Source organism: Telmatherina bonti, assembly GCF_933228915.1.
Source record: "Telmatherina bonti genome assembly, chromosome: 3".
Lineage (NCBI taxonomy): Eukaryota > Metazoa > Chordata > Actinopteri > Atheriniformes > Telmatherinidae > Telmatherina > Telmatherina bonti.
This window is the reverse complement of record NC_136621.1, coordinates 36581338-36605865: the sequence shown is the minus strand read 5'-3', so window position 1 is coordinate 36605865 and position 24528 is coordinate 36581338. Positions and strand designations below refer to the sequence as shown.

The window sequence follows — 24528 nt, the reverse complement described above, 5'->3', positions numbered from 1 at the left end:
CTGTTTACATCTTTCCACAGTAAATTCAGGTTAATCATAACCTGCAAAGTGCGAACTTTCCCAGCAGTCTCTGATGTATTTCTGCCTGGAAGGCTGAAATGGGCTCAGGACCTCTTTGGCTATCATCTGTCTCTAGTGACAAAAAGCACATCTCTTCCCCATCCAATCCCCTGATGTATTCTGGGAGGCCTTTCTCAGTGTTGTAAGAAACATCTGGACCCAGTCACTCCACCACTGGCTCGTGAGCACAGCTCCTAATGGAACATGTGAGTGTGTTTTCAGATCCGGCTTGAACAGCTGCTTTTAGCTCAGCTACATATTTGGCTGGAGAGCAGCAACGTGCTAACTCTTCACGCATTCTGGTTTAAATGGGCAAATTGATGTTAATGTGGGTTTTAAGATCCAAACCAGAGGGTCACGAAGGGGGAAAAAAAAACAAACTAACAGAAAATTAATGTGGAAAAATAAAGGGGCCGAGTGAATGTGTGGGTGGGGCGCTAAAGGACAAATAAGGCACATGTAAAGAATGAAAACAAGTCGCTGGGGAATGACCGTTGAGCGAAAGCTGAACAGTTCTGCAGCTTGATGTCATTATTCTTTGGCATCGGAGAAGTGCAGCACCACCCACTCCCAACAGCAAGACATGTTTTTTATTTGTTTTTTTTTTAGCAAGACATGTTTTAACATATGCAAATACATAACTCACAACAGAGCCAAAGGTCCCAGCGAACCTCCTCCACACTGCTGTTTCCTGTCGCAACCTGTAAGGTCACAAAGTGTGGTAAAGTGTTTCTTCAAAAGAAGTCATTGTAAATTTGCATCTACAGTTAAACAATGCTTGAATCAGAACCAAAACAAGCAAGTAGTCCTGAATGAATGAATAAATAAACCACCTGGAGATGTAATCTGCTTTCTTAATCACTAAATCATTCTTCTATATCCTGTTGGCAGAACCCCGTGCATTAAAGTTAATTAATATCTTGTTATTTTCGGGGCCATCAGCAGATTTCGGTGTTTGAAATGAAAGACAATATTGTGTTTTAAGCCTAAACAAGTTGTTCAGAATGGGCATAAAACCGCCAGCTGTCTGGAGCATCTAGACCAGAGGTCACCAGGTTCTTCAGAGCTACCATCCTGCAGGTTTAAGTGTTTCCCTGCTGCAACATGCCTGACTCAAATCAATGGCTTATTAACAGGCAGGTGTAGAAATTGCCAACAACCAGGAAAACACTAAAACATACAGGATGGTAGTCCTTGAGGACCGGAGTTGGTGACCCCTAAAGCCAGCACAGCTGGAAGGAGATGTTGTCACCATCTGCATCTTTGCATTTACTGGATATCTTCATCCCCTACATTTCAATATTATTATACAGAATTACTCCTCTTTTCAACCGTATTTCTTTTACATGTCACTTCCTGACTGATATTTAGAGCAAAGGTTGGGCCTGCTAAAGAAAAACTAGTTTGTCTGCTGTGACATCTGACTATGATTAAATGGTAAAGTGTTTGGAGATTTCTTTTCAAGGGCCAAACGAGGTGAAAAGTCTGCGCTCAGAGAGGAGAGGGAAGACAAAGTAATCCAGCGCAGTTGCAAGAATAAAAAGGTTACCATTTTATGTTTCTAAAATCCACAAATATGCTTTATCTCAACATGTCTGTATTTTATTTTTCCAGAAACCATGGATGCCACAGTGTTTCTCTGCAAACATTCTTACAACATGCACAAACAAGCCTGACCGTGGGTGAGGGCTTTGTCAGTAAACAAATGAGACAATGTTTGGTTCTGCGTGATCTGACCATGACTTTTTTTTTTTTTTTCATAAGACATAAGTTATTCCAGCGTTTGCCACGGCTTTTAAGCAGAAAAATCCAGACTGCGCTCTCCGGCTCCCATGGCGTTCACAAGCCAGCCATGAGACGTGATTCCTCCAGCGTGGGAATAATAGTACCAGCAAACTAAAAGGAGGTATTACACCAGCTACAGTCAATACCTTCCCTTTAAATAAAGAAGAAAATACAGCTGTCACCGAAATGAGTCCAAATGGACACAAAAAATATAATTAAAATTAGATGAGTTGTGCCTCAATAGAAACAATCATGTTGACAAAAGCTAATATTTTCAGGCGGTCACTGCAATCAGGTGTTTTCTGTAATGTCAGCACCTGCAGACAGGTATTCTGACCCACACTACTCATCAGCACAGTGCTTTAAACCAGGCTGCTGAACATGGTTTTTCAGCTTCAGGAGAAAAGAAAAGAAAAGTGGACATTTTACAGTAAATCAGTATAAAAGTTTAAGTCACAGAAATTCTTTTCCAGCTGCTTTTGTGTCGTTAAAGACACCAAATTATAATTCAGCACATTTTAAGTTATTGTTATTTTCCAGTTTCTAGTTATTTGAGTTATAAATTTAGCCTTTTAATTTAATTAAAAGTTTGGGATGCGCTTGATCATGAAGTTGGTCAATAAATCTGCCCACCACCACCCCGTTTCTGCACACTGGGACGATAACTGGTGAAACTGAATGACTTAGTCTGGTTATGATCAGAGATTATGTGTCAGCTTTTAACATGAAAACATAATGATTAAAATGACACAAGTTTCAGATTTGAAAACTGATCTAAATTAAATCATTTTGCTCTGCTGACTTGGCTAAGAAATGGCTCTTCTGAAAATCATTTAAAATGATTGAAGCACAGTGGAAAACTTATCCCTCACGCTCCTCCAGCATTCTTGTAATTCTAGAAACGTATAAAAGCTTCCAAATCCCACAAATCCAGAGTCAGAAAAGAGTTTCCAGACACTGTTCAGTGATCCGGCAGCGTCTTTGTGATGTGGGCTGATGCTGTGGATTCTGACATAAGCGCTGCCAAATGAACTGAAAAGAACTGAGGCAAAGAAAAGCAGGAGGAAGAGGAGGGATTTGTGGCAAATGCAAAAAAAAAAAGATAAACTAAAACAAAAGCTAAAGCATTAAGGAGTTGAGAAAGGGGTGAATGAAACAGCGAACCGTACAACCCCTGACGCCTGATAGGGAAATAACCCCCCTGTATGTCCAGCTGAGTTCACACACATGCACTTCATGTAAATATCGACAAAGTCCATTCCCATCCTCCTTCATCCCATCCAGCGTGTCTTTTTTATGATACCAAACAGACTTTTTGTCCGTGCTCGTTCTTCCCACAGTGTGGTAATTAAACCACGCTGCTAAAAGATGCGCTGATGATGCAGAATTTGGGCTCCTTGACCAATCATCCGAAGGCTGCAGGGAAGTTTGTTGACCAAACACAAGCACAAAGATGGAAGTAAAGATGGTGAGAGGTAGTAGACAGTATAAAAACACACAACATGAGAAACTATAGACAATCCTTTAATAGACTAAACAAAATCAAAGATGAGTACTGTGTCCTGCATATTTAGACACATTCATGGCTCTTTTTGATATTTTCACAAAAGTGCTCCTGGCTTATGTTTAAATCTGTCTTCATTTGAGTTTTTTTTCTCATCTTGAAGTAACTTTTTCATCTCTGTCTCTGAGTATCTTTGCTTTTTCCTGCTCTAAAATGCTCCTAACATTCCATGTCTGGGGTTGGCAAAGGTCCCAGATGACAAGTCCCAGAGGGAATGTCATAGGCTCAAAAGGAAACCTGTGAAATCCATCCCCATTGGCTCTCTCTCTCTCTCTCTCTCTTTCCTTTCTTTTTTTTTTTTTTGCATTTTCCCCGTTGCATGTTCACATACCTTTACCTCTATCAATACCTTTCCATGCATTAGCAGACTTTGCAAACACAGACTTGACAGAAAGCCTACAATGTTACAGCAGTAAAAATGAAAAAGAAGATTTACAGAGACTCCAGCCATCCTTCACTAAGCCTCATCGGTTATAGGGTGGCCCTTAAGGTGCCCACTGGGACTCATTTGAGACCAGTATGCTGCTGAGTCTCTCATATAATTGTGCTTCCGTAAACAACAAGCCGTGTCAGTCACTGGGAAAACTAAAATACCCTCTCTCCTGAAAATCCCCCCAACAAAACACCAAAATAAGACATGGAGCTGAAACTCACAGTGACCTGCTGGTCTCTATGGTCCCACGGCGCTGATTGGCAGTAATGCACAATTACATGCACATAGTTGTGTGTGTGTGTGTGTGTGTGTGTGTGTGTGTGTGGGAAGCGGCTTGTTTTGCTTTAAACAAATTCCCCTGACGCAACAAACTGGTTTTTCTATAGAGTTTGATACAATCGCTAAGCGTGCTGTAACTTGTAACTGCACGTCCTAACGTGTCACCAGGTTAGGACAATGAGAGACTCATTAAGATCTATGTTGTCCTCTGCATCTTATCCGGGCAAACACCAGAAATAGACCCTCCGCCATCGATGAGGGGACATGTCTGTGCAGATGTGAATCGGACTATTTTCTTAAGTTAAAAAAAAATCTTGTGCATTTTTTGTCTGTTTGAAGAATAGTTAGAAACTTTAACTGTGGTAAAAAGTGAAGATTACACACATTTATTTTATGAAGGTTGTTGCTGTTTGTGTCTGGCTGTCTGACACGGATGAGGGGGTCAGCGGCAGACGATTTTTGTCAGCTCATCTCAGAGGAACAACAGAAGAAAAATGACATGCTGTCATGATGGAGGAACAACCAAAAAAGGGTAAATTTTGGTGATCAGTTGTCAACCTGACACTAAATTGTCCAAAATGTTTGCAACCATTTTAACGGGGAGTAGCAGGTAACGATTGTTATGGTAGTAAATGCCATAGTAGAGTAAAGGTAAATAACAACAACGCTGTGACCAGAAAACAAAAATCCTTCATTCAGTATCACAAACAGATCACACACACAAGCTAGTAATAACAGAAATATGCCACATACCTGGACTTTTGCCTCTTCAAAAGTTTCATTCTTTAAGTTTTTATAGCCTATTACAATCAAAATTACAATGTATTATTGACAAAAACAGATCCTGCCTGATCATATTTACACTGATAGGGATGCCTAGCTAATATGAAAAGCAGAGTGTCATGGTTTGGACTTTTCGTGTCTTAGTTTTCCTGTTTTATTTTGTAGTTTTCCTGTTTTATTTTGTAGTTTTCCTGTTTTATTTTGTAGTTTTTCCCTTTTAGCTCCCTTTTGTCATCTTCAGCTTTTGTTCCTGTTGATTTAGTTCACCTGGGTTCATTTAGTTCATTTGTTTCACCTGTGTCTTGTTGTGTTTCAGGTCTATGTTGTGGATTCATTGTGTTAGTTACTCCCCTGTATGCCTAGTGGCCTGTGGTCCTGCAGCTCAAGAATAAAGCCAGCCTTGACTCTGTATCTCTGTCTGCGTCCACGCTTCACCTCCACCAGCCGTGATACAGAGTGACTTAAGGATCTCCAGATAACACGCTCGGCTCAGTAACTTCAGACCATCTTCTAACGTAGTAATCCACATGATCATGCTGCTGTCTATGTAAGTTAAAAACAAGCTACTTAGGTCTGGTCACTTTTATAATAGCGGCGCCCCAAGATGGTGCAACACACAAAACAGCTGCTGGATTTGTCCATTTACAAATCCCTGTACTTCAGGGGTTTCCAAAGTCAGTCCTGCAGGTTTTCCATGTATCCCTGTTTCAACACACCTTGCCTCTCTGAAATGAATTCACCAGCCAATGAAGTTCTGCACAATGGCTGATTCTTTTGAGTCAGGTGTTTTGGAGCTAGGATGGATGGACGGAGCCGGACGGAGCCAGACGTAGCTGGACAGAGCTGGACAGAGCGGGACATCGCTCGTTTCTTCATCTGTGAAAACTTTTACACCCTGAGGACAATTTGTCAGATCTCTGGGATTGAGAAAAGCATCCAATCAACCTGCCAAAGAGCCTGCGGGGCTCATCAGCTATCAGTCCAAGTTATCTCTTTTATGTTGAGGCAAGTAAGGCCCCAGGATCACTCCTTGATATGAAAACTATATGAATGAGTCAGCAACTCTGACTGCTGACTCACCAGGAACTTAAAAACAGATTTTTCTGGAAGCAAGCCACAGTAATTCTGGGTTATAATGACATAAAAACTGTTTAATTAGAAGTAAAGACATAGTGGAACTCATTAAAAATACATAAAACTCACTGGTTTTTATCTCAGGAATCTCTTATGAGAAACCTTGTGACTGTGGGGACTTTTCAGCCCCCTCTCACTGTTAGCTGGGTTTGTAATAGATAGTGGTTGCATAAAAACAGGAGGGGTCAAATATGACTTTGGAAGAATTTACCCCAATCCCCTTTGGGTATGCCTTTGTATGCACATGCCTATTTGTGTCATAAAAGTGTGTAGGCCAGTGTATTTATTCTGCTTCTGCGATTGCTCAAGGTGCTGAATTTCACAGTGAGAAAGCATGAAAATTCCCTTTGTACCCCCCTCCTCACCCTAAAATTTTCTTCAACCAAAGACTTATGATCATGGAGGAAAGTAGCAGAAGCAGCCAGCTGCTTTGCATCTGTGTACAGCCTGCCGTTGTGCTTACATTTGCTGGAACCTGTGTCGAACTTGAACTGCAGCACCCTGAAACAGGACCCAGCTGCTGCTGCTGCTTCTGACCTGACATCTAACTGCTCGCAGTGGAACAAGCAGCTTGGGTATGCGGTTTCTGGAGGAGGGGTTGGGGACAGAGAAACCAATGACTGACACGTACGTGTGGAATCTCAGAAACCGAGGAAGACATTAAGTTTCTGCACTTAAATTTTTCAAAACCGCACGTAATTGTTTGCAGGGCTTGAATGACATCAGAGCGGTGACTTTCACCATTGGCATGGCTGAAAGAAAAACCCTGAGAATCACTGGTGTAATGAAGAAGTGAACACAAGAACTTCTTTGATTAAGGAGTTGTTGTTTTTTTTTTATTGCCGTTTATCTCCATCTGTCTCCTTCAGAATAATTTAACATTCCAGGGTTTTCAGGTGTTAAATGCTGCATTTATGTGACAAGAGTGAAATATATGCTTCTCAACACTACAACAACTGAAATCTAAGAAGAAAAATCTTAAATACATTTTTTTTTCAAAGGTAAGATAATTCTTAGTTTTTATGCCAGAGAATTCCTCTTGTTTTAAGAGTATTTTTATTTGTTTTGGGAAGTCTTGACAAGCCAAATTTTATTTTAAGCAACATTGATCTAATTTTTGTGTATTTTTTTTTCTTGTTTTTTAAGGCTGAGTTTTTGCAGTGAATGAACAAAACATCCTTGAAAAACTTGACAAACCTGCTTAAAAGGGAAGGAATCCTAAATAATGCATGCATTTACACCAGTCAGGTGGCAGAAAGCCAAATGCACTAACAACAACAGATGTAGGACACATGTTGAACTTGTATTCTGCTACTTTGATTTAGTGATACTTTAAATGAACATTGGCATGCACAGTTACTGATTTGTGCTTTACGATTTGTGTCAAACGGAAACCTGATCTGCTAACGTGCCTGAACAGATAAATCCATTTATCAATTTCTTACGTTATGACCCAGAAATACAGTATATGCTTTTTCTTTATAGCTTCATAGGAAACTTAAGTAATAGTTTAGTTTCTTGCCAGAAGGCAGATAAGATCATTTAACATTTTGATTTATCTTGCAAGATGTTATCATCTTATCGGTGCGGTAGACGATGTTGAGTAATGACGCCACTATTTGCAGCTGCTTTAAAGCTATAAAGTATATGTGCAACATTTCAGATATATTAGAGTACTATTGAGGTTTTTATGTAAAAGTTTGTTAAATGGTTGGTGGAGAAAATGAGCTTAAAGCAACACCTTTTAACTTCGTCATAATCTGCATTAATGCAGATAAAAACTCACATAATCCTCATATTTAATTAATAATAATCATGTGGTGATTATTACCACATACTCAATGATAATAATAATTGCAATTAATTACAGTAATTACCGTCTTTCTGATTGGGAAATCATAACATATAAAACAAGCAGTAGGGGTGATGGTAAGACAGTCACTGGTTGGTTAAGTTTAGGTACTAAATCCGTAAGGTTCTGCTAAGGAAAAACACTAACTAACTAACTAACTGACTAATTAACTAACTAAATAATTAAATAACTAACTAACTAACATCTTAAAACTTCCCATTCATTTCCATGTTTACTATGTGGAGTCATATATGATCTTATTGGATCTGTTTTCGCATCACATCGTCGTAGTGGTTTCCCCTTTCTGTCTCACAACCAGAAGGTCTCTGGTTTTAAGCATGTTTGGGTTGCACATATTAGCCTAAATGATGACTTATCCCATGTAACTCTCTTTGGATAAAAGCATCCACCAAATGACTGTAGAATAGAGACTAGAAGAGATATTTAAGGGAGCTTAATCAAGTATATTGAACTTAAATTCAATGAGCAAAGACTGTTTGCTTTTGTAGTAAATGTTAATATGTGAGTCATAAGATGTGGAAAATATAATGTGGAGTGAATCGTCCCTCTTTATAAACCATTTAAACTTCTCTGACTGACTCTGATTAACGTGATGGGTTGTCCCCAGTTTTCACTCGCTCTGTTCTCTCTGAGCTACCTCCAGAGAGTGTGTTGTTGCACCAAACTGCAACTATCCTTTTATTTTATATTGATCTGAAACAAATAAGTCTTCAACTCGTAAAATAACAGGATTCACTCAGTAAAATAATCCTGTATTGAGTTTAACCAAATTAATTAATTAATAAAATAAATAAATCTATTAATAATAGAATATTTTGCACTATGAACTTCTTGTCTGGATGCATCCACTAAATGAAACGATACTGCAAACAGGGGACTCTGCGGACTGCTTACATGTCCCCACCACTAAAATTTGGCTTTAATCAGATGCTACCAAGAGACATATTCTGTCCAAAATAGGGAAAGAAATACAACATAAAGCAATTTGCTGCAACTTTTCCTCAGTGACCATCAACGAGGCAGTAAAATCTCTGTTTGAACTTGTAACTTTACTAACCTAATCACATCCCTTCAGCTTCAGAAAATGACATCAACTTTCTAACGTTCCTCTGAAAATGGAGTAAAAAACATCTGACTTTCCCTTTTAAAAGATCCAATCTGTTTAAACTGGAACCAGAACAGCTTTGCTCCAGCCATCTGGATGTGGCCTTCTGTTCATGATCTGCTATCATGAACAAACACAAGACGTTGAATTACTGCAAATAAATAATAAACTAATATAACGAGTCACTCTGAATGCTGTTGTTCCCATTTTACTTTTTCTCTTCACAAAACATTGTCTTAATTTAAAAAAAAAAAAAAAGGTTTCTGATAATAACAGAGCCAAAAAAGTTGAAAAAGAAAGGGAAACAAAAACAGCATAAAGTCTCAGGTCTGAGCTTGTGAGCTTCTCTTTGTTCCCACCTTATCTCCGTCTCTTCTGAGCCTTTTAGCAAATGATTCCGTCACATGGAGAGACCAAACACTCACAAATCTGGGATTCATTTACATTCTTACTATGCTATGCCTCCCCTATTCTCTCTTTCACTCTTTTTTTCCAGAAGTAAAGAGTTTGATGGAATTTCAGTCAACCAAAGGCAAATAAAACAAAAAATCTTTCAACAACAAAAGCTAAACTGGCTGTTCTTTGGAACAGACAGAGAGGGCAGAACTTGTGTGTTATGTTAGCTATAATTATTATCAAGTTAAGATGCAATACAACTGCAACAAAATCTGTTTGGAAAGTACAAATTAAAAGTGTATTTACAGGTTAAATTTGGGAGTTCAATAACTTGTAAAAACACAGCTTCAATGCAATCTGTTAAACAAAACAAATACATCCACGCATTTTAAATGACACAATTTAGCATTTAGACCATGCATACACTGTTCACTAAGCAGTTTAAATATCATTTGGAAGTTGTTGTTTTTTTTTTACAGTTTTGTGTCTTATTCTCAGTTTTTATGATATTATTTATATAAACCTCCGTGCCAAAACTAACTGCAGCCGTGTGGGACGGTTGTGTGTCAGGAGGACTGCTCTCGGATTTCTTTTAAACATCTTTAGGTGCCATTTAAGAAGAGGAAACATATTTTTAGATTGCTCTGATCTTCCGGCACATATTGTCACTTAGCTAATGCAGCAGTTTCATGCAGCTAAATATCTTCAGCAGTCGCTTCAGTTCTGACCTTGTTGAGCTGATAAGCTTTGTTATGTTGTGTTGATATCGAGGCACGATCACTTTCTTTTCTTCTGTTTTCTCCCTATGCTGTAGGTTTTCATTCTGTTTGTAAATCCAGACCTAAAACAAACAAAAATCAGATTTTCCTTTTTTGCCGATGATGGTTTCAGACTTAGATTAGCTTTTTCTTTCCTGTTGCTTTTATTGTCTTATCTATTTAACTATTTAACATCCATTCATGGTAAGAGACAGGACTGAAAGTCAGACGTGTGTGTGTGTGTGTGTGTGTGTGTGTGTGTGTGTGTGTGTGTGTGTATGTGTGTGTGCGCAGTTCCACAATGACTGGAATTTACTAAAGCAGGTCACCATGCAGCTCCATCCTGCAACAAAGTCGCCGTAAGTGAACATAATCCAGAGACGTCATCATATTTAACCCTTTTTAACCATCTGCTTTGTTTGTCTTCTCCTCATGTTTTTAATGGTTTTTATTTTTATATCATTTGTTTTTCTTTTTGTAAGGTGACCTTGGGTATAGAAAGGCCCCAAGAAATAAAATGTATTATTATTATTATTATTATTATTATTATTATTATTATTATTATTATTATTATTATTTTCTTTGGCCCAAAACTCATTTAAAATGGACTGAGCCTTTATGGAAACTGCTTTGTGGTCAGATAAAATCTTGGACACTGCCTAATCAGATTAAACAGGAGATGAAACATCTGGCTTCCTGTCAGCACTCAGTTCAAACACCTGCAGCGTTGATGGAGTGAGGGTGCATTAGCAGCTGTGGAACTTTTAGTACGATCAATACTGAAAGGTCAATTCATACTTTAGATCAGGGGTCTCCAACTCTGGTCCTCATGAGCTACCATCCTGCAGGTTTTAGTGTTTCCCTGCTGCTACACACCTGACCCAAATCAATGGCTCAACAGGCAGGTGTAGAAGATTTGTTGGAGAACCTTTTCACTTGAATCAAGTGTGTTGTAGCAGGGAAACACTAAAACCTGCAGGATGGCAGCTCACAAGGACCGGAGTTGGTGACTCCTGTTTTAGATAATATTCCTTTCTTCTATTACAAGGAAGAAGACGCCACTACTGATGTGCAGCTAAAGGACTTTATCATGTGCATTTATTTAAAATCATGCTTCATAAAGGTAGATGTAACGTAAAGAAACATCTAGACAAGTTTAATTTGCATTCACCCTCTTAATAACCAAAGAAAAGGGGTTGAATATAACGTCCAGCGGTGGTGGATGTTATTTATAGTGTTATGTTACACAGCGGTTACACACAATGCCACAACTTTTGTGAAAAAAAAAGTCCATTTGTAGAGATCAAACTCAAAATGAGCTAATAGTTTAAAATTGTAAAATGATTCACTTTCAACATTAGAACTGTTTTCTGGGGATGAAATATGGGTTTGAGTCATGCATCTGGTCCCTGCAAAACAAAGGATTTTCTTTTTTATGAGTAAAATGGGGAGGGGTCTCTCTTTTTGTGCACTAAAGCCTGCAAATAGTTATTCTGGTATTTGAACTGTAACAATAGCAAAGCCCTCTGACAACCCGAAAGTGCCATCCTGCTGAGCGAAAGAAAAATGAAAGGCTAGGACCGCCTGCTGATCCAAAGCAACACTCGGTGTTAGGTCTGTTCCCACCATGCGAAACCAGAGACTGACCATTAAGTCTGCATTTAAGGGAAGGTGTTTTAACTAATACCTTTTATATATTAAAGTTCTTAGTAGCTGCAGTTTTATGACAGTTTTCCTCTAAATCAAATCAATATTTCTGGTTTCCCTGCTACAACACACCAGACACACATCAGACTTAATTAGCAGACATTCAGACAATTAATTTTAAGTCAAGTGTGTTGCAGCAGGAAAAACTCCAAACACTTGCAGGACTGCAGCTCTCGAGGACAAGAGGCGACCACTCCTGCCATAAGCCCTGATTCTTGTAAAGCCTCATCCAGAGCAGCTGTTTCAGTTGCTGCTGCGCTCATCAGAAGACGAAAGAAATCATCCAGAAGCCACATTTAGGCGAAATGAACTGGTCACATGACCCACTATGTCACTTCCAGTGTTTCTGTTACGTTTTTTTGTGATACGTTTTTATTTATTGACACATCTGAAAAAGCTTTTAGCTTTTAGCGACGTTCAAGAGGAATTTTTAAAATGTTTCCATTACCAGTTTTTATTATGACATTTAGGTTTTGTATAATTCCAGGAACAATGGAAACACAGCTCATGTAAATGACATATGTAACCCTTTTCAGGTGTTTTTTAAGATGCCTCATAATGCTTTCATTGCTTTCAGACATAAAACAAGATAAACATTAGATTCACGTCATTATTTTCACTCTGTTATCGGACCGTTAGCTCATCCATCCTGGGTTGCTATAGAAACGTGATGATTTGACATGGAAAAGACATGCCTTCCTCTAATGTAATTTAAAAACTGATTATTTTCACCTGATTTTAAAGTAAATAGATCCCAAGATTAATCTTCTTTTCCTGCATATACCCATACATTCTTGTGTTTAAACATAATCTGAAGCCTTTACACAGTATAAACATTTCATTTTTAAGACTCTACCATGTTAAATGAGTCAGGTTCCCACATACCACAACACAAGGGACTCCTAAATAAATAAATGCTGAAAGTCTGGCCTCAGATTGAAGGTTAAGCCGCCACTGATTAAGTTAAATATTTCATTAAGGTGTGACGGTTACATCAAATTCCATTATTATCCTTTCTCATAGAGACGTGTGTATTTGTACACGTGTGAACCTGTGAGCGTATACACAAAGTCTAACTGACAAAAGCTGAGATGCACGTACATGTGCCCTCAGGGTGCAGGCCTTGATGGGTGTTGAGAGTTAGTTCTGGCATTGTAGGAATGAACACATCATCTTGATGGTTGAGTGATACGGTTACAGCCCTGTGGAGCCAAGAGGGTTGTCGCTGTCACACTTTGAACCTGAAATGTTCTCAAACCTGGATCTAATTAGAGCCTGTAGTCGGCTAGCCCTGAACACATGCAGACGGCAACCGCACACACCTAAAACACCCATCAGCACTGAGACAAGCCAAGAGAAAAGTACCGGATCACCAACTGAGAGCTCAGTGACCTGAACCACCCCAGCAGATGAAAATGGAAACCATGATGAAAACTGCAGATGGGTTCAAATGTCTGGAAAACAGACGTAAATGCTCAAGAAAACTTGCATGCACGTATGAGCGCACACACACACACACACAAACCCTCACCCGTCTCAGCTTTTATCTGCTCTTATCAGTGTAATTGGAGCAATAGATGGTTATTTCCTGAGCTTAACAGCGATGACTCGGTGCTCTTTACTGCATCGCTGAATCATCCGCCCGTTTGCAGCAGGACCAGATCGCTTGGAACGGTTGCTCACAGCCCACTCCTGTTCGATTTCCCCTCTGAGCTCATTTCTAAACTCATGCCTCCCTCTGAGGCCACTCTGACCCTCAAGCACTTCAAAAGAATGCAGATCTTAATAAATCCCCCTTGCATAGCCCCCAAACTATTGCAAGTTGGCTGGAAAATCCAAATAAACAACACTTTAAGGAGTGAATTAGACTAGGCCATGCAAGAGGTTTAAGTGACTGCATGAGAAGGAAACGTCTCTTAGATTTAAGAAGTCTTTTATGCTTGTTATCCACACTTTGCAATATGGATCTAATAAAGCTGTGATATGATGTTTATTGTAAACTGTATGATGTTGTTACGGCCACGTGCACAGAAAGTTCAAATTCTGTTGTTTCTAAGGTTTTAAATTTCAGAAAATGATTAGTTTCTGCCAAGTTAAGCCGTGGTGAATGAGTCGCAAGTCAAAGGTTTTTATTATAAAACTGATGGACGGCACACACACACACACACAGTTATCAGTAATCACGTCATCAGCTGTCCTTGTGTTGTTTCCGTGCATCATTCAGGTTCTTATGATTATCCTGAGTCAGAGCGAGATGTCTGTACAATGACGACAACAGTCGTATCTAAGTAGAGTAGAAAGTATCTTTCACATCATATCAAAGTGAAACGCCTCATGTCGGTTAAGGATTAGATCAACCTTAACTGCATGGTGAGGAAATCTGCTTAGTGAGCAACAACACTTCATACTACACCAACTAATTACTTTTTTTTTTTTTTTTTAACTAAATCTAAGCCAAAATGTTCAGCTTTTTGGGTCAAACTAAGCCCATCCAATTAATCAGAGCTGTGTAGAACCACCTTTAGCATACATAACTTGAAGTACTTGTGTTCTGTATGACATTATTCAGTCTCTCATATCATTATGAGCGGATTTTTGCCCATTTTTTTTATTATATTCTTCATCTTTTTGCAGATTTCAGGTTATTGTTTAGCTTAAATTTAAATTGTGCAATTGCAAAACCTTAATAAATGTTTTAAAACTATTCTGTTGTAGATTTTCTGGCATGTTTGGGGTTGTTGTCTTGATGTATGAACGGAGCCCAAATGATCACATCTCCCCCCACCCCCCCCCCCCCCCCACCATGCATGGGAATTGCCATGGATTTTTAGCTCATGTGCTGTAATTGTTTTTCATCACACATGCTGAATTATTATAGACAAACATCGTTGCTTTGGTCTTGTGATGAAGAATGTTGTTCCAGAAATCTTGTGCTTTCTTCAGATGCAACTTGTTCCTTTTAGAGAGACGCGTTTTTCTCCCGCTACCCTTCCACAAGCCATCGTTCTTTTTCTAAACATTTACCCTGCAAACAGACGCCTTTCTGAGACACATGTCTTTGTCATTTCCTCTGAGCATTGTAGAGTATGACCTTGAAGTGAGCTTGATGGAACGTCCACTCTTGAGAAGATTGACAGCATGTTGATATTTTCCACTCATAAATAACCTTTCCAGCAGTAGAATGATAAAACTTGAACTTCAGAAATGACCTCAGAATCCCTCAGAGATTAATGGACAGCAAATACAGCTTCTCTCACATAATTATGGATTTCTGTTGTTCCTACATAGTGTTGAACTGTTTAAATATCTGCTTTTATTTAGATGATCAATAACTAGATTAGGGCTGCACGGTGGCGCAGTGGTTAGCACTGTGGCCTCACAGCAAGAAGGTTGCTGGTTCGATCCTTGCTGTTTCGATCCTTGGCTGGTTTGGTCAGTGGCCTTTCTGTGTGGAGTTTGCATGTTCTCCCCGTGTATGCGTGGGTTCTCTCCGGGTACTCCAGCTTCCTCCCACCATCCAAAGACATGCATGATAGGTTAATTGGTCGCTCTAAATTGCTCCTAGGTGTGAGTGTGGTTGTTCGTCTCTCTGTGTGTGGCCCTGCGATGGACTGGCGAGCTGTCCAGGGTGTACCCTGCCTGTCGCCCAAAGCCGGCTGGGATAGGCTCCAGCTTCCCCGCGACCCTGAATTGGAATAAGCGGTTTGGAAAATGAATGAATGAATAACTAGATTAATGAAACAACTGTAAGTAAGATGAAATTGTGATGAGGGGGGGCGGGAATAAATAGGCTTTGCTTCATCCTGCTACTTTTCACACCCTATAATAACTGTTTTTTTTTCTTTACGTGTGAATAACTTGTTATTTTATTTTTGAAATAAAGAAATATCAATTATTCAGTCACACCTACTGAAGATAATTTTATTAGGTGCATTGATTAGGAGCAACCGGCTGATCCACTGTTTTTTTTACTTAGACCATGTACACATTGTAATGGTGACGGGTTGTGTGTGGGTGGTAAGCTAACCTGATAGCTACTAGCAAAAACGTGACGATAAGTAACTCATGAACACACTGGTACTGGACTTCCACAGTGCTTTTCGTTTATTAAACTTATCAACCTTATAAAGCCCAGTTGGACGGCTACTGCCTTATCATACATGAATAACACAGAAGCTACACAACCCGCCCATTACCATGAGATCGGGAACCAAAACGAGCGTTCTTCTGGAGAAAATGTCCATTCATTCTCCACGAGGCGACGTCCCAATCTGCTAGGCGCTGTCCGATGACATCACCAGTAGTGGACAGGCAAAGTGTTCTTAAAGGGTCATTCCACAATTACGACTGTTACAACATGTAGCCTGGTTTGTGTAACACCGGCGGTGAAAAATCATTGTTCTTCTTTCGCCTTCAGTCGTCTACGTGGAGCGGTACTGACGGCAGTGTAAAAACAAACACAAAGCGCCTGGACAACAGGTAACGCCAACACAGTTTTAAGGATGTCCAATCTGTTGAAAACAAATGTCGCTCATGTGACATCGTTGTATTTTTGTCGGTGACATTTCAAACCTAAAACAGTGTTTATATATGACTACATGCAGACGGAGTATTTGCACATCTTCAATTTGCTCAGAGGTTTATTAAAGAATCATTTTCGATTGCATAAATCTGCGCTTTCATGTGGATGACAGACCAAATCCGAGAAAAATACCTTTGTTTTTGGAGGTACCTGCTATGTGCGGACAAGGACTTAGTTTTTCATGCTGCTTGTTCTGCATTAAATACATAATGTCAGTGATGTCAGACCTCAAATAAACAAGAACGCCTCATATTTTATATTATTGCTGTAGACACAACTCAAGGTTTTAATCTTAACAAGAATGCTGCAAGAAAAATTTTTTTTGTTTGTTTGTTTACAATGCTTAGTGTACCACATGTCCAGGACTGTCTTTGATCACATGACCTGTTGCAATGACCATCTTTCTCATTGTGTCTCTTGTATGACCCCTATTTGGAAGTGAAAGTCACAGATATCTCCGCCTCTCTTTCATATTTGCCAGGGGAGCCCAGCTCTGGGCCACAATCCTGCAAGTTTGACATGTATCCCTGCTCTAACACACCTGACTCAAATAATCAGTCGTAGCGCAGAACCTCATTGGCTGTTGGATCCATTTAATGAAAGCCAGGTGTGTTGGAACAGGGATACATTGAAACCCTGCAGAACAGCGACCCTTAAGGACCTACTTTGGGCACCCCTGATATCTGCTGCCTTGGAAAGTCCAGAATCACACAGTGTCTACCTGGCTTTGGAGGAGAGAGACTCTCTTCTGCTGCTCTAAAAGTAATTATGAGAGGAGATGTACTGGAAAGCAGTGAGGAATGTTTTCTTATCATCACAGACGTGGTCTGGCTGGTCTGATTCTGGGGCCTTATCAGTGAAGTAGGATTGAGGACTGACTGGTGACACATTGCAGGGAGGTCAGCGTAGAGATAGCCTCAGAAAGTCTCAAACCTGAAGTGCAGAGAACTTGGCAGACAAAAGCCATTTACATGTTTTTCATTAAGTCCTACATTCATATCTCTGCCTCTGATGATTAAAACCTTAATGGATGTCAGACAAGGAAAAGCTGAATCTGTGAAGTAGCATTTGGGCTTTTTTTTAATCCTACATTGCACAGAGAGGATCTACATGTCAGGCTTATGTGCAGGCCAAACTGAATCTTCAAAAGTGAAATCAATGAAGCGATTTCATAAAGTTTCCGACACTAACTGTAGTATGGCAGGGCATACTCATGACGGCCATATCTCTCCACACAGGCTGTACAGCGACAAGGATGTAAAGATATTAAAACTGTGTCTGGAACGCAGCCGGTGCTGCCAGTTCAGGAAAACTATCTCTACATTAGTAGAAACACATCAGCATGGTGGCTGTGGTTCCCCAAAAATAAACCTTTATGCATCACAAACACAAATTGTCTGACAAGGTCTGTATTACAGCCGCATGCAAGAGGAGCAGGCTCAGCCAAAAGTGGCTTGTATTACAAAAATATGTGTGTGTGTGTGTGTGTGTGTGTGTGTGTGGCCAAAAGCAAACATTAAGAATACCAGAGAGAGAAAGTGAAATATTTATGGTGTTTATGCAGGAAAAAGAGGCTCGTTTGAAAGTCAGAAAGCTGAATTGAGAAAAAAAGAATAAAAAGAAAAAGAGAAAGAGACAGAAACAATAACAAGAAAAGAGACTGACACTTAAACGATCAAAAACAAGAGATGAAAGAGGAAGGCTTTTCCTTCCTGTGCACAGTAGTAAGTCCTGTCCGTCTGGTAGAGTAGTCATCTCAGTGTCAGATCTCTTTTTCTTTGCTCACGACTTTGATGTGAGGCCTCTGCATTCACCTTGACAGGATATTACTCTTTAATGATCTTCTGATAGGAATCCCCACCTACATTCACCATTGCACACAGCAGGGAGTCTGGCTGGAACGTGTAACTTTTACTCAAACACTTACATGAAGTCCTTGAAGACTATCAGGCATGTAGATAAAACCTGTTATGACTGTACAGAGAGGGAACAATTGTAACTGAATGCAAAGAGTTTATGTTACAGCAAATAGGTCGTAGACATTCTGTGTGAGAAGAGTTCACATTTACTTTGAGAATATGACTTAACTTGATGTAATTTCAGCTTTCAAGTAAACTACCTCAGGATGTTAGTTAGTTTGCTAGTATTTATCAGGATGTCGGCAGCCACATTATCAGGCACTTGAAAGCAAACACTTGACCTTGTCAAAATATAAACACAAATTTGGATTAAGAGCATGAAAGGTTTATAGACTGAGAGCCAAAGACAGAGGAGCTGGGATAATTAGGAAAAACAGAAAGTGATGCTTGTGGGTAACAACCTTTCATCAGGTATGTAAAGAAAAGCCAGAGGATCCCTCCACCAAAACAGGAAATGCCACACCAAACAGGTTTTAGAGAAAGAACCTTTATTGCACTGTTTAAACAGTGTAATACAAAACTGCAATGTGTCAGATAAGCATCCGGAATAGGATGAGGATTCCCAACGGTCAAAATACTGTGTTTAAAGTGGAACTATTATGTGCATTTCAGGCTAATTTATTTTTATTTCTGAGACCAGAAGGGCTGGGATTGATGGAGTTATTGTCACAAATGGCTTTATTTACTTCAGACCGACCCTCTCCGTAGGCTGTCAGATCAGCCTGCGGGCAAAACGAGTGGATTGAGACTCTTCTGCATTAAGCCCCGCCTCCCGCCACTGCACTACATCGGGAGCGCGCACCGCAACTGCTTTCGCCGTCATTGTAAAGTCTTATAAACAGAAGGATTAGGCTAATATGAACTCAATAAAAAAAATAAAATACAATGTCAACACACAGCATACAGCCCTACATGTTGGAACCTGAATCAGACCCTGAAAACGAAGTGGAAAACAGCAACCCACAGCAACGAATGCAGCAGGATGTCTCTCTTTGGTAAACTCACCAGCCATCGTTGGAAATAACTTTATCCAACGTTTTCCACCCGCCTGATGTATTTGTACATGCCCTTGTTAACCAGTAGAAGGTAACCAATCACCGAACCTTATCCCCCGGGACGTCACAAGGATTTCCAAGTAGAAAAAAACTCTCTAAAACGACACGTTTTTCATCGCCATGGAAACCGAACGGAGAGCGTGCTGGAACTCAAACTCAACCTTAAACATGCGTTTAGGTGATAAAAAAAAACAGTGCCGTTCACATGTCTCATGAGGATTCAACACTGTAAAACTCAGAAAAATCCAAATACCAAAATAGCACCCCTTTAAGAAAAAGTTCCATCAGTTGCAGCTCAGCAAAATAAAAGAGGTACAAATCAAGCCAAACTCTGGCATTGAAACCTGCAAAAATAATAATAACTAGAAAAGCACTGGGAGAGCGCAAACCTCCACCAAGGCATTTTAACAGTTCCTGGATCCAAACAGTGATCCGGATCAGCACCAAAATTAAGTCAATTCTTCCTTTTCATGTTTTCAACAACTCCTGAAAACTTCATGGAAATCAGTCCAAAGGTTTTTGAGTTATTTTGAACAACAGTTAAACGCCAGGTGAAACATAACCTCCCTGGCCGAGGTAATATTAAGTTTTATTTGGCTTCTGCAGCATGATGATTCCCTTTCTCTCTCTCATGGTTTGTTGGGTGCTGATCAGGCGTGTGCAGGTCCTGCAGGCAAGTCTCACAGGTTGGAAGGACTAGGCGTGTGAAAGCATGCTGCAACCTCGTTGACAGGCTCTCGGAAGTTACATGGCATCGTTTTCATGTGAATTTTGCAAGTCCAATTTCTTTTGTTGACAAAGCAGTCAGCTGTAGTTTTTATGCATGATACATCTATTATATCAGTTCAGATGCAAGTAAACTGAAATGATAAAAGTGCATTTTTCCCTTTGTTGTGGTCACAGTAGGTTTTTTTTACATCTCTAGACCAAAAAGCTTCCTGATCAAGTAGAGTTACAGTCAGAGTCGCGTACTATTACTCACCTGTTAATAAGTGATACAGTTTGACTTGTAAATGTAAATAAGTGCCTACAAGGTTTTTGCAATGAAATTTAGTGGTAGAGAGACATCAAGATGTTTAGAAGCAGTTTTAATCTATGAGTGATGGTTTAAAGAGTGTGAGAGAGGAAGTTGGAGCGAGCGTGGAGAGAGAGAGTTCAGGTTTAGACCAACCCCCTCAACTCTTGCATGTTACAACTACGCTCTTCACTCCCTCTGCTTTGTCAGTTTGACAGTAACTTACTTGCTGCTCTTGGTTGGATTCTCCTGAATGAAAAGCAGATGAAGTGCAGGATAAAGACGTTGCATAAATCTAAAGGTATTTCCTTAATGAGTTTCAAATCTGTATAATGTTATTATGGTTTGTTAAATTATTTATCTTAATGTTTTAACACCTATTTGTATTAAAGAAATGCTTTAATATTGTAACACCAACATCTTCAATGCTGGTGTGTTTCCATGTTTGCAACAGGGACAATAAAACCTGCTGAAACTTAAATTTAAGTCAGTATTTGGATAAGAAAAATGCTAATGCATTTAATTTCTTAAATGTCTTCTGTTTAATGCTTTTAGCTTTTATGTATGATAAACTGTAGATGCTGACAGATTCATGGGAGGACTTGTGACTCAGTTGTCCCTCACAATGTAGACAAGTAAATTTCCCAAATTTCTTTTCCCACATATGGAATAAGTTAAATTGACCAGACCATTCATTTAATGTTACCATATGGCTCAAGAAGAGAGAAAAACAGCCCATGGAGACTTAAAGGAATGCAACACTAATCATCACTGATCGTTAACTTGTTTTAAACTGTGCATCGTATTTATGGCTGAAGTTGGCAAATGCCATAAAACTTTAGACATGCTGTATCAGTCTTCAACATTAAAGGGTCTCAAGTATATTTTCATATATGGGAGGTTGGTCAAACATCTCATATATACTCTGAGAATAAATTGCATGTGTGCCAAATTAATTATACATGCTGGTAGTCGTTCTCGTCTTAAAACCTTCCACTTGCTGACACACACATTAAACACAAAAAAAGCTGTTTTTTTCCTTCTGCTCACATTCTGCTTTCCAAATACAAACAGCAAACGGATGCCGATCTGTTTCTATGAAAAGTTCTTATTCAACTCAGCAGCAATCTTTATTTGACTTTATCTGTGCTTGGCTTTTCTGAGATGTTGTTATTTTGATTCATGGCATTTTTTATTAAATATGAAAAATGATGCTTTTCATACCTAAAATCTCAGAATGTAAATGTTTTCTCTAATGTAAATGCTGTTTAGAAATGGTTCTGCATCCTTTCTCTCTGCTTCTCCTTCATGCTTTCCTCATTGTCTTTCTGCAGCATTTGGGGCCCATAGCCAGGCAGAGCACAAGAGCACCGTCTACTGGCCAAAAAAGAAAACATCTGTGGAAGTTCTGGTGGATTACGCTGCACCAACTTCTTGTAATCCCCCCTGTGCTTTTTGAAGGAACTACAGATTTTTCACTGCTCCCTCTGCAAATAGTCAGAATGACTTTATAGGTGCTGATTGCACACAAAGAAGAAGAAAAACAACATCCAGCATGGAGGCATCAAGTCATGCTTATGCGGGGACTCCCCCTACTTCAGCAATAATCTCCACCTCCCCAACTCCTTCATGTTTCGGCTTCCTGCGAAGTTTTAGGGAGTACTACAACAAAGCTGTCATTAGCGAGCATTACAACTACACTGGCAAGCTGCAGAAAGATCGCTACCGTGATGGGCTGCCACCAGAACGCATTGTGTTCCTGGTGGTGTGCATCCTCATCATCCTGGAGAACGCTGTGGTTCTCATCGCCATATGGAGGAACAAGAAGTTCCACCTACCCATGTATTACCTGCTGGGAAACCTAACTTTGTCAGACCTGTTGGCAGGGATAACCTACATGGCCAATATCTTCATGTCAGGTCGTAATACCTTAAAACTGACACCGTTGCAATGGTTTTTCAGGGAAGGAGGGGTCTTTATCACCCTGGCTGCTTCTGTCATCAGTCTGCTAGCCATTGCAATCGAACGCCATGTCACTATGATGACAATGCGACCGTATCATGGGACAAAGAGGGGGCGAATGATGGCACTCATAGGTGGCAGTTGGGCCCTTGCAGGGCTTTTAGGGATCCTCCCAATTTTGGGCTGGAACTGCATCCACAAACTGGACCAATGTTCGACAGTGCTCCCACTTTATGCCAAAAGCTACATTCTGTTCTGCGTGTCTGTGTTCAGTGCAGTGCTTTTGGCCATCGTGGTCCTTTACGTCCGGGTTTTCCGCATTGTCCGCATCAACACGCAACGCCAGCGGCTGGGTCTGACAGGCAGCATGAGGAAGAGCATGGCAAGAAATTCACAGAAGTACATCGCCCTCCTCAAGACTGTGACCATTGTGCTTGGGGTCTTCATTGCTTGTTGGCTACCCCTTTTCATATTCCTCCTCCTGGACTTTTTCTGCCCTGCCCAAAACTGCCCATTGCTTCACAAGGCTGATTACTTCCTAGTACTAGCGATGATCAACTCGCTTCTCAATCCAATCATCTACACTCTGACCAGCAAGGACATCAGGAGGGCCATTCTGAGGCTGCTGTGTCGCCCGTGTCTGATGACCAGAGATGGACAGGTGAAAAGGATTGGGATGTCATTCCTGGAGTGCAGTTTCAGTAAAAGCGAGGTGGCCTCCCATAAGTTAGAGCCTGGATTTGAGACGACCGTTTCTTCAGGAAACATCATCACTGCTTCATCTCCAAATAAATCTTTTTCCCACAAACTCTTCAAGTGATTAGGACTTGAAAACACTCGTACGTAAAGTTCACAAGCGTGTGAAAGGGTTCCCCACTGAACACAGGATATGTAGCACATTTTCTAAAGACACCAAGGGGTGTGGAGCAAAGCCAGAAAGCGTGAAGAGAATCACATCAACACATTTCTCTGTGACATCTTCACAAAGCCATGAACACTCAAATATAAATGCAAACTATCAAACTTGTTTCTTTAAATATGATACAAGCAATAAGTCTCTGAAACAAATATGCACTGAAAAGAGACTTATGCTCTCATCATTCTCTCCAAGACTTGCTAGATAATGGTGAAAAAGACATAGCTTGCTGTTACTCCTTTTTGCAGTAGTTTAATAAAAACTGTAACTAAAGAGTGTGTGATGTGTGCATCTGAAGACGTCTGACTTTCGCCAGTTCGAAAGCCCACAGTGCACCCGATCTTTTGAGATGAAATCCTCCTCATCATTTCTTGACGTGTGTCTACACAGTGCATTTACAGATTTACAGGAAGGCAGTTCACAGGACTCTGTGAAGAATGCTGTGGTATTGTTGTGGGTGAGATGTTGCAAAATGAATACTGTTTTGAAATGACACCTACCGCACGTGAAGTCCAGGTTTTGAAATGTCAGTCTGGAATCTGCAGTAAAACCGCAACAGCAACGAGACCATCAAAATGTCATAGATGTGACAAATGAGCCGATGTAGCATAAAAACATGTTCCTTTGCATGCTGATTCTTATAACTGACTGAACTTCCAGATTAATGAATACACCAAGAATTTACATTTTATCTTGTGAATATAGTCACAGAACAGCATCAAGAGATTTAAGGACCTTATTTAACCTGCGAGGTACGTCAGATTAACGGTCCAGTATTTCCTATACCACTATACATTAAAGACATATCTACTTCTTGTTTCAGGTGCTGATTTTTAACACGAAATTAAAACAAAAGCTACAAATTTTTGTAGTTCAGTGTTTCTAGACTTAACGGAGGCAGTGTATTGTTTTACTTGGAAATCCATGTAGTGAACTTTGTGTATTTCTGTGGATGTCTTTATATCATCTGTATTGTAAATTATATCTATTTTCTCACAAGCAAAGATGACCATTATCTTTCTTTTCATAAAAGAAATAAAATATTTTCTTAAGCTTTTGCAGAGTTTTTATTTTTTCTTTGTGTGTAACATTAATACAGTAAGTGAGTCTGAGTCTTTCTTTCCTCACATGTGGCTGTAGCTCCACAGGAAATCGGCCCCCTTGTCTCACATCTGGTAATAGCATTGGCCTACATACATCAA

The 24528-nt window shown here is 39.8% G+C and overlaps 1 protein-coding gene across 1 annotated transcript; it reads left to right on the top strand.

Annotated features, from left to right (window-relative positions):
• The first annotated feature begins 1936 nt into the window (after nucleotides 1–1936).
• s1pr5b (sphingosine-1-phosphate receptor 5b) lies at nucleotides 1937–24317 on the top strand. The gene is made up of 3 exons (XM_079265099.1): nucleotides 1937–1966; nucleotides 20659–20749; nucleotides 21783–24317. The coding sequence occupies exon 3, from the start codon at nucleotides 22004–22006 to the stop codon at nucleotides 23228–23230; it is 1227 nt and encodes a 408-aa protein (XP_079121225.1). The 5' UTR covers nucleotides 1937–1966; nucleotides 20659–20749; nucleotides 21783–22003; the 3' UTR covers nucleotides 23231–24317.
• Nucleotides 24318–24528: the final 211 nt, after the last annotated feature.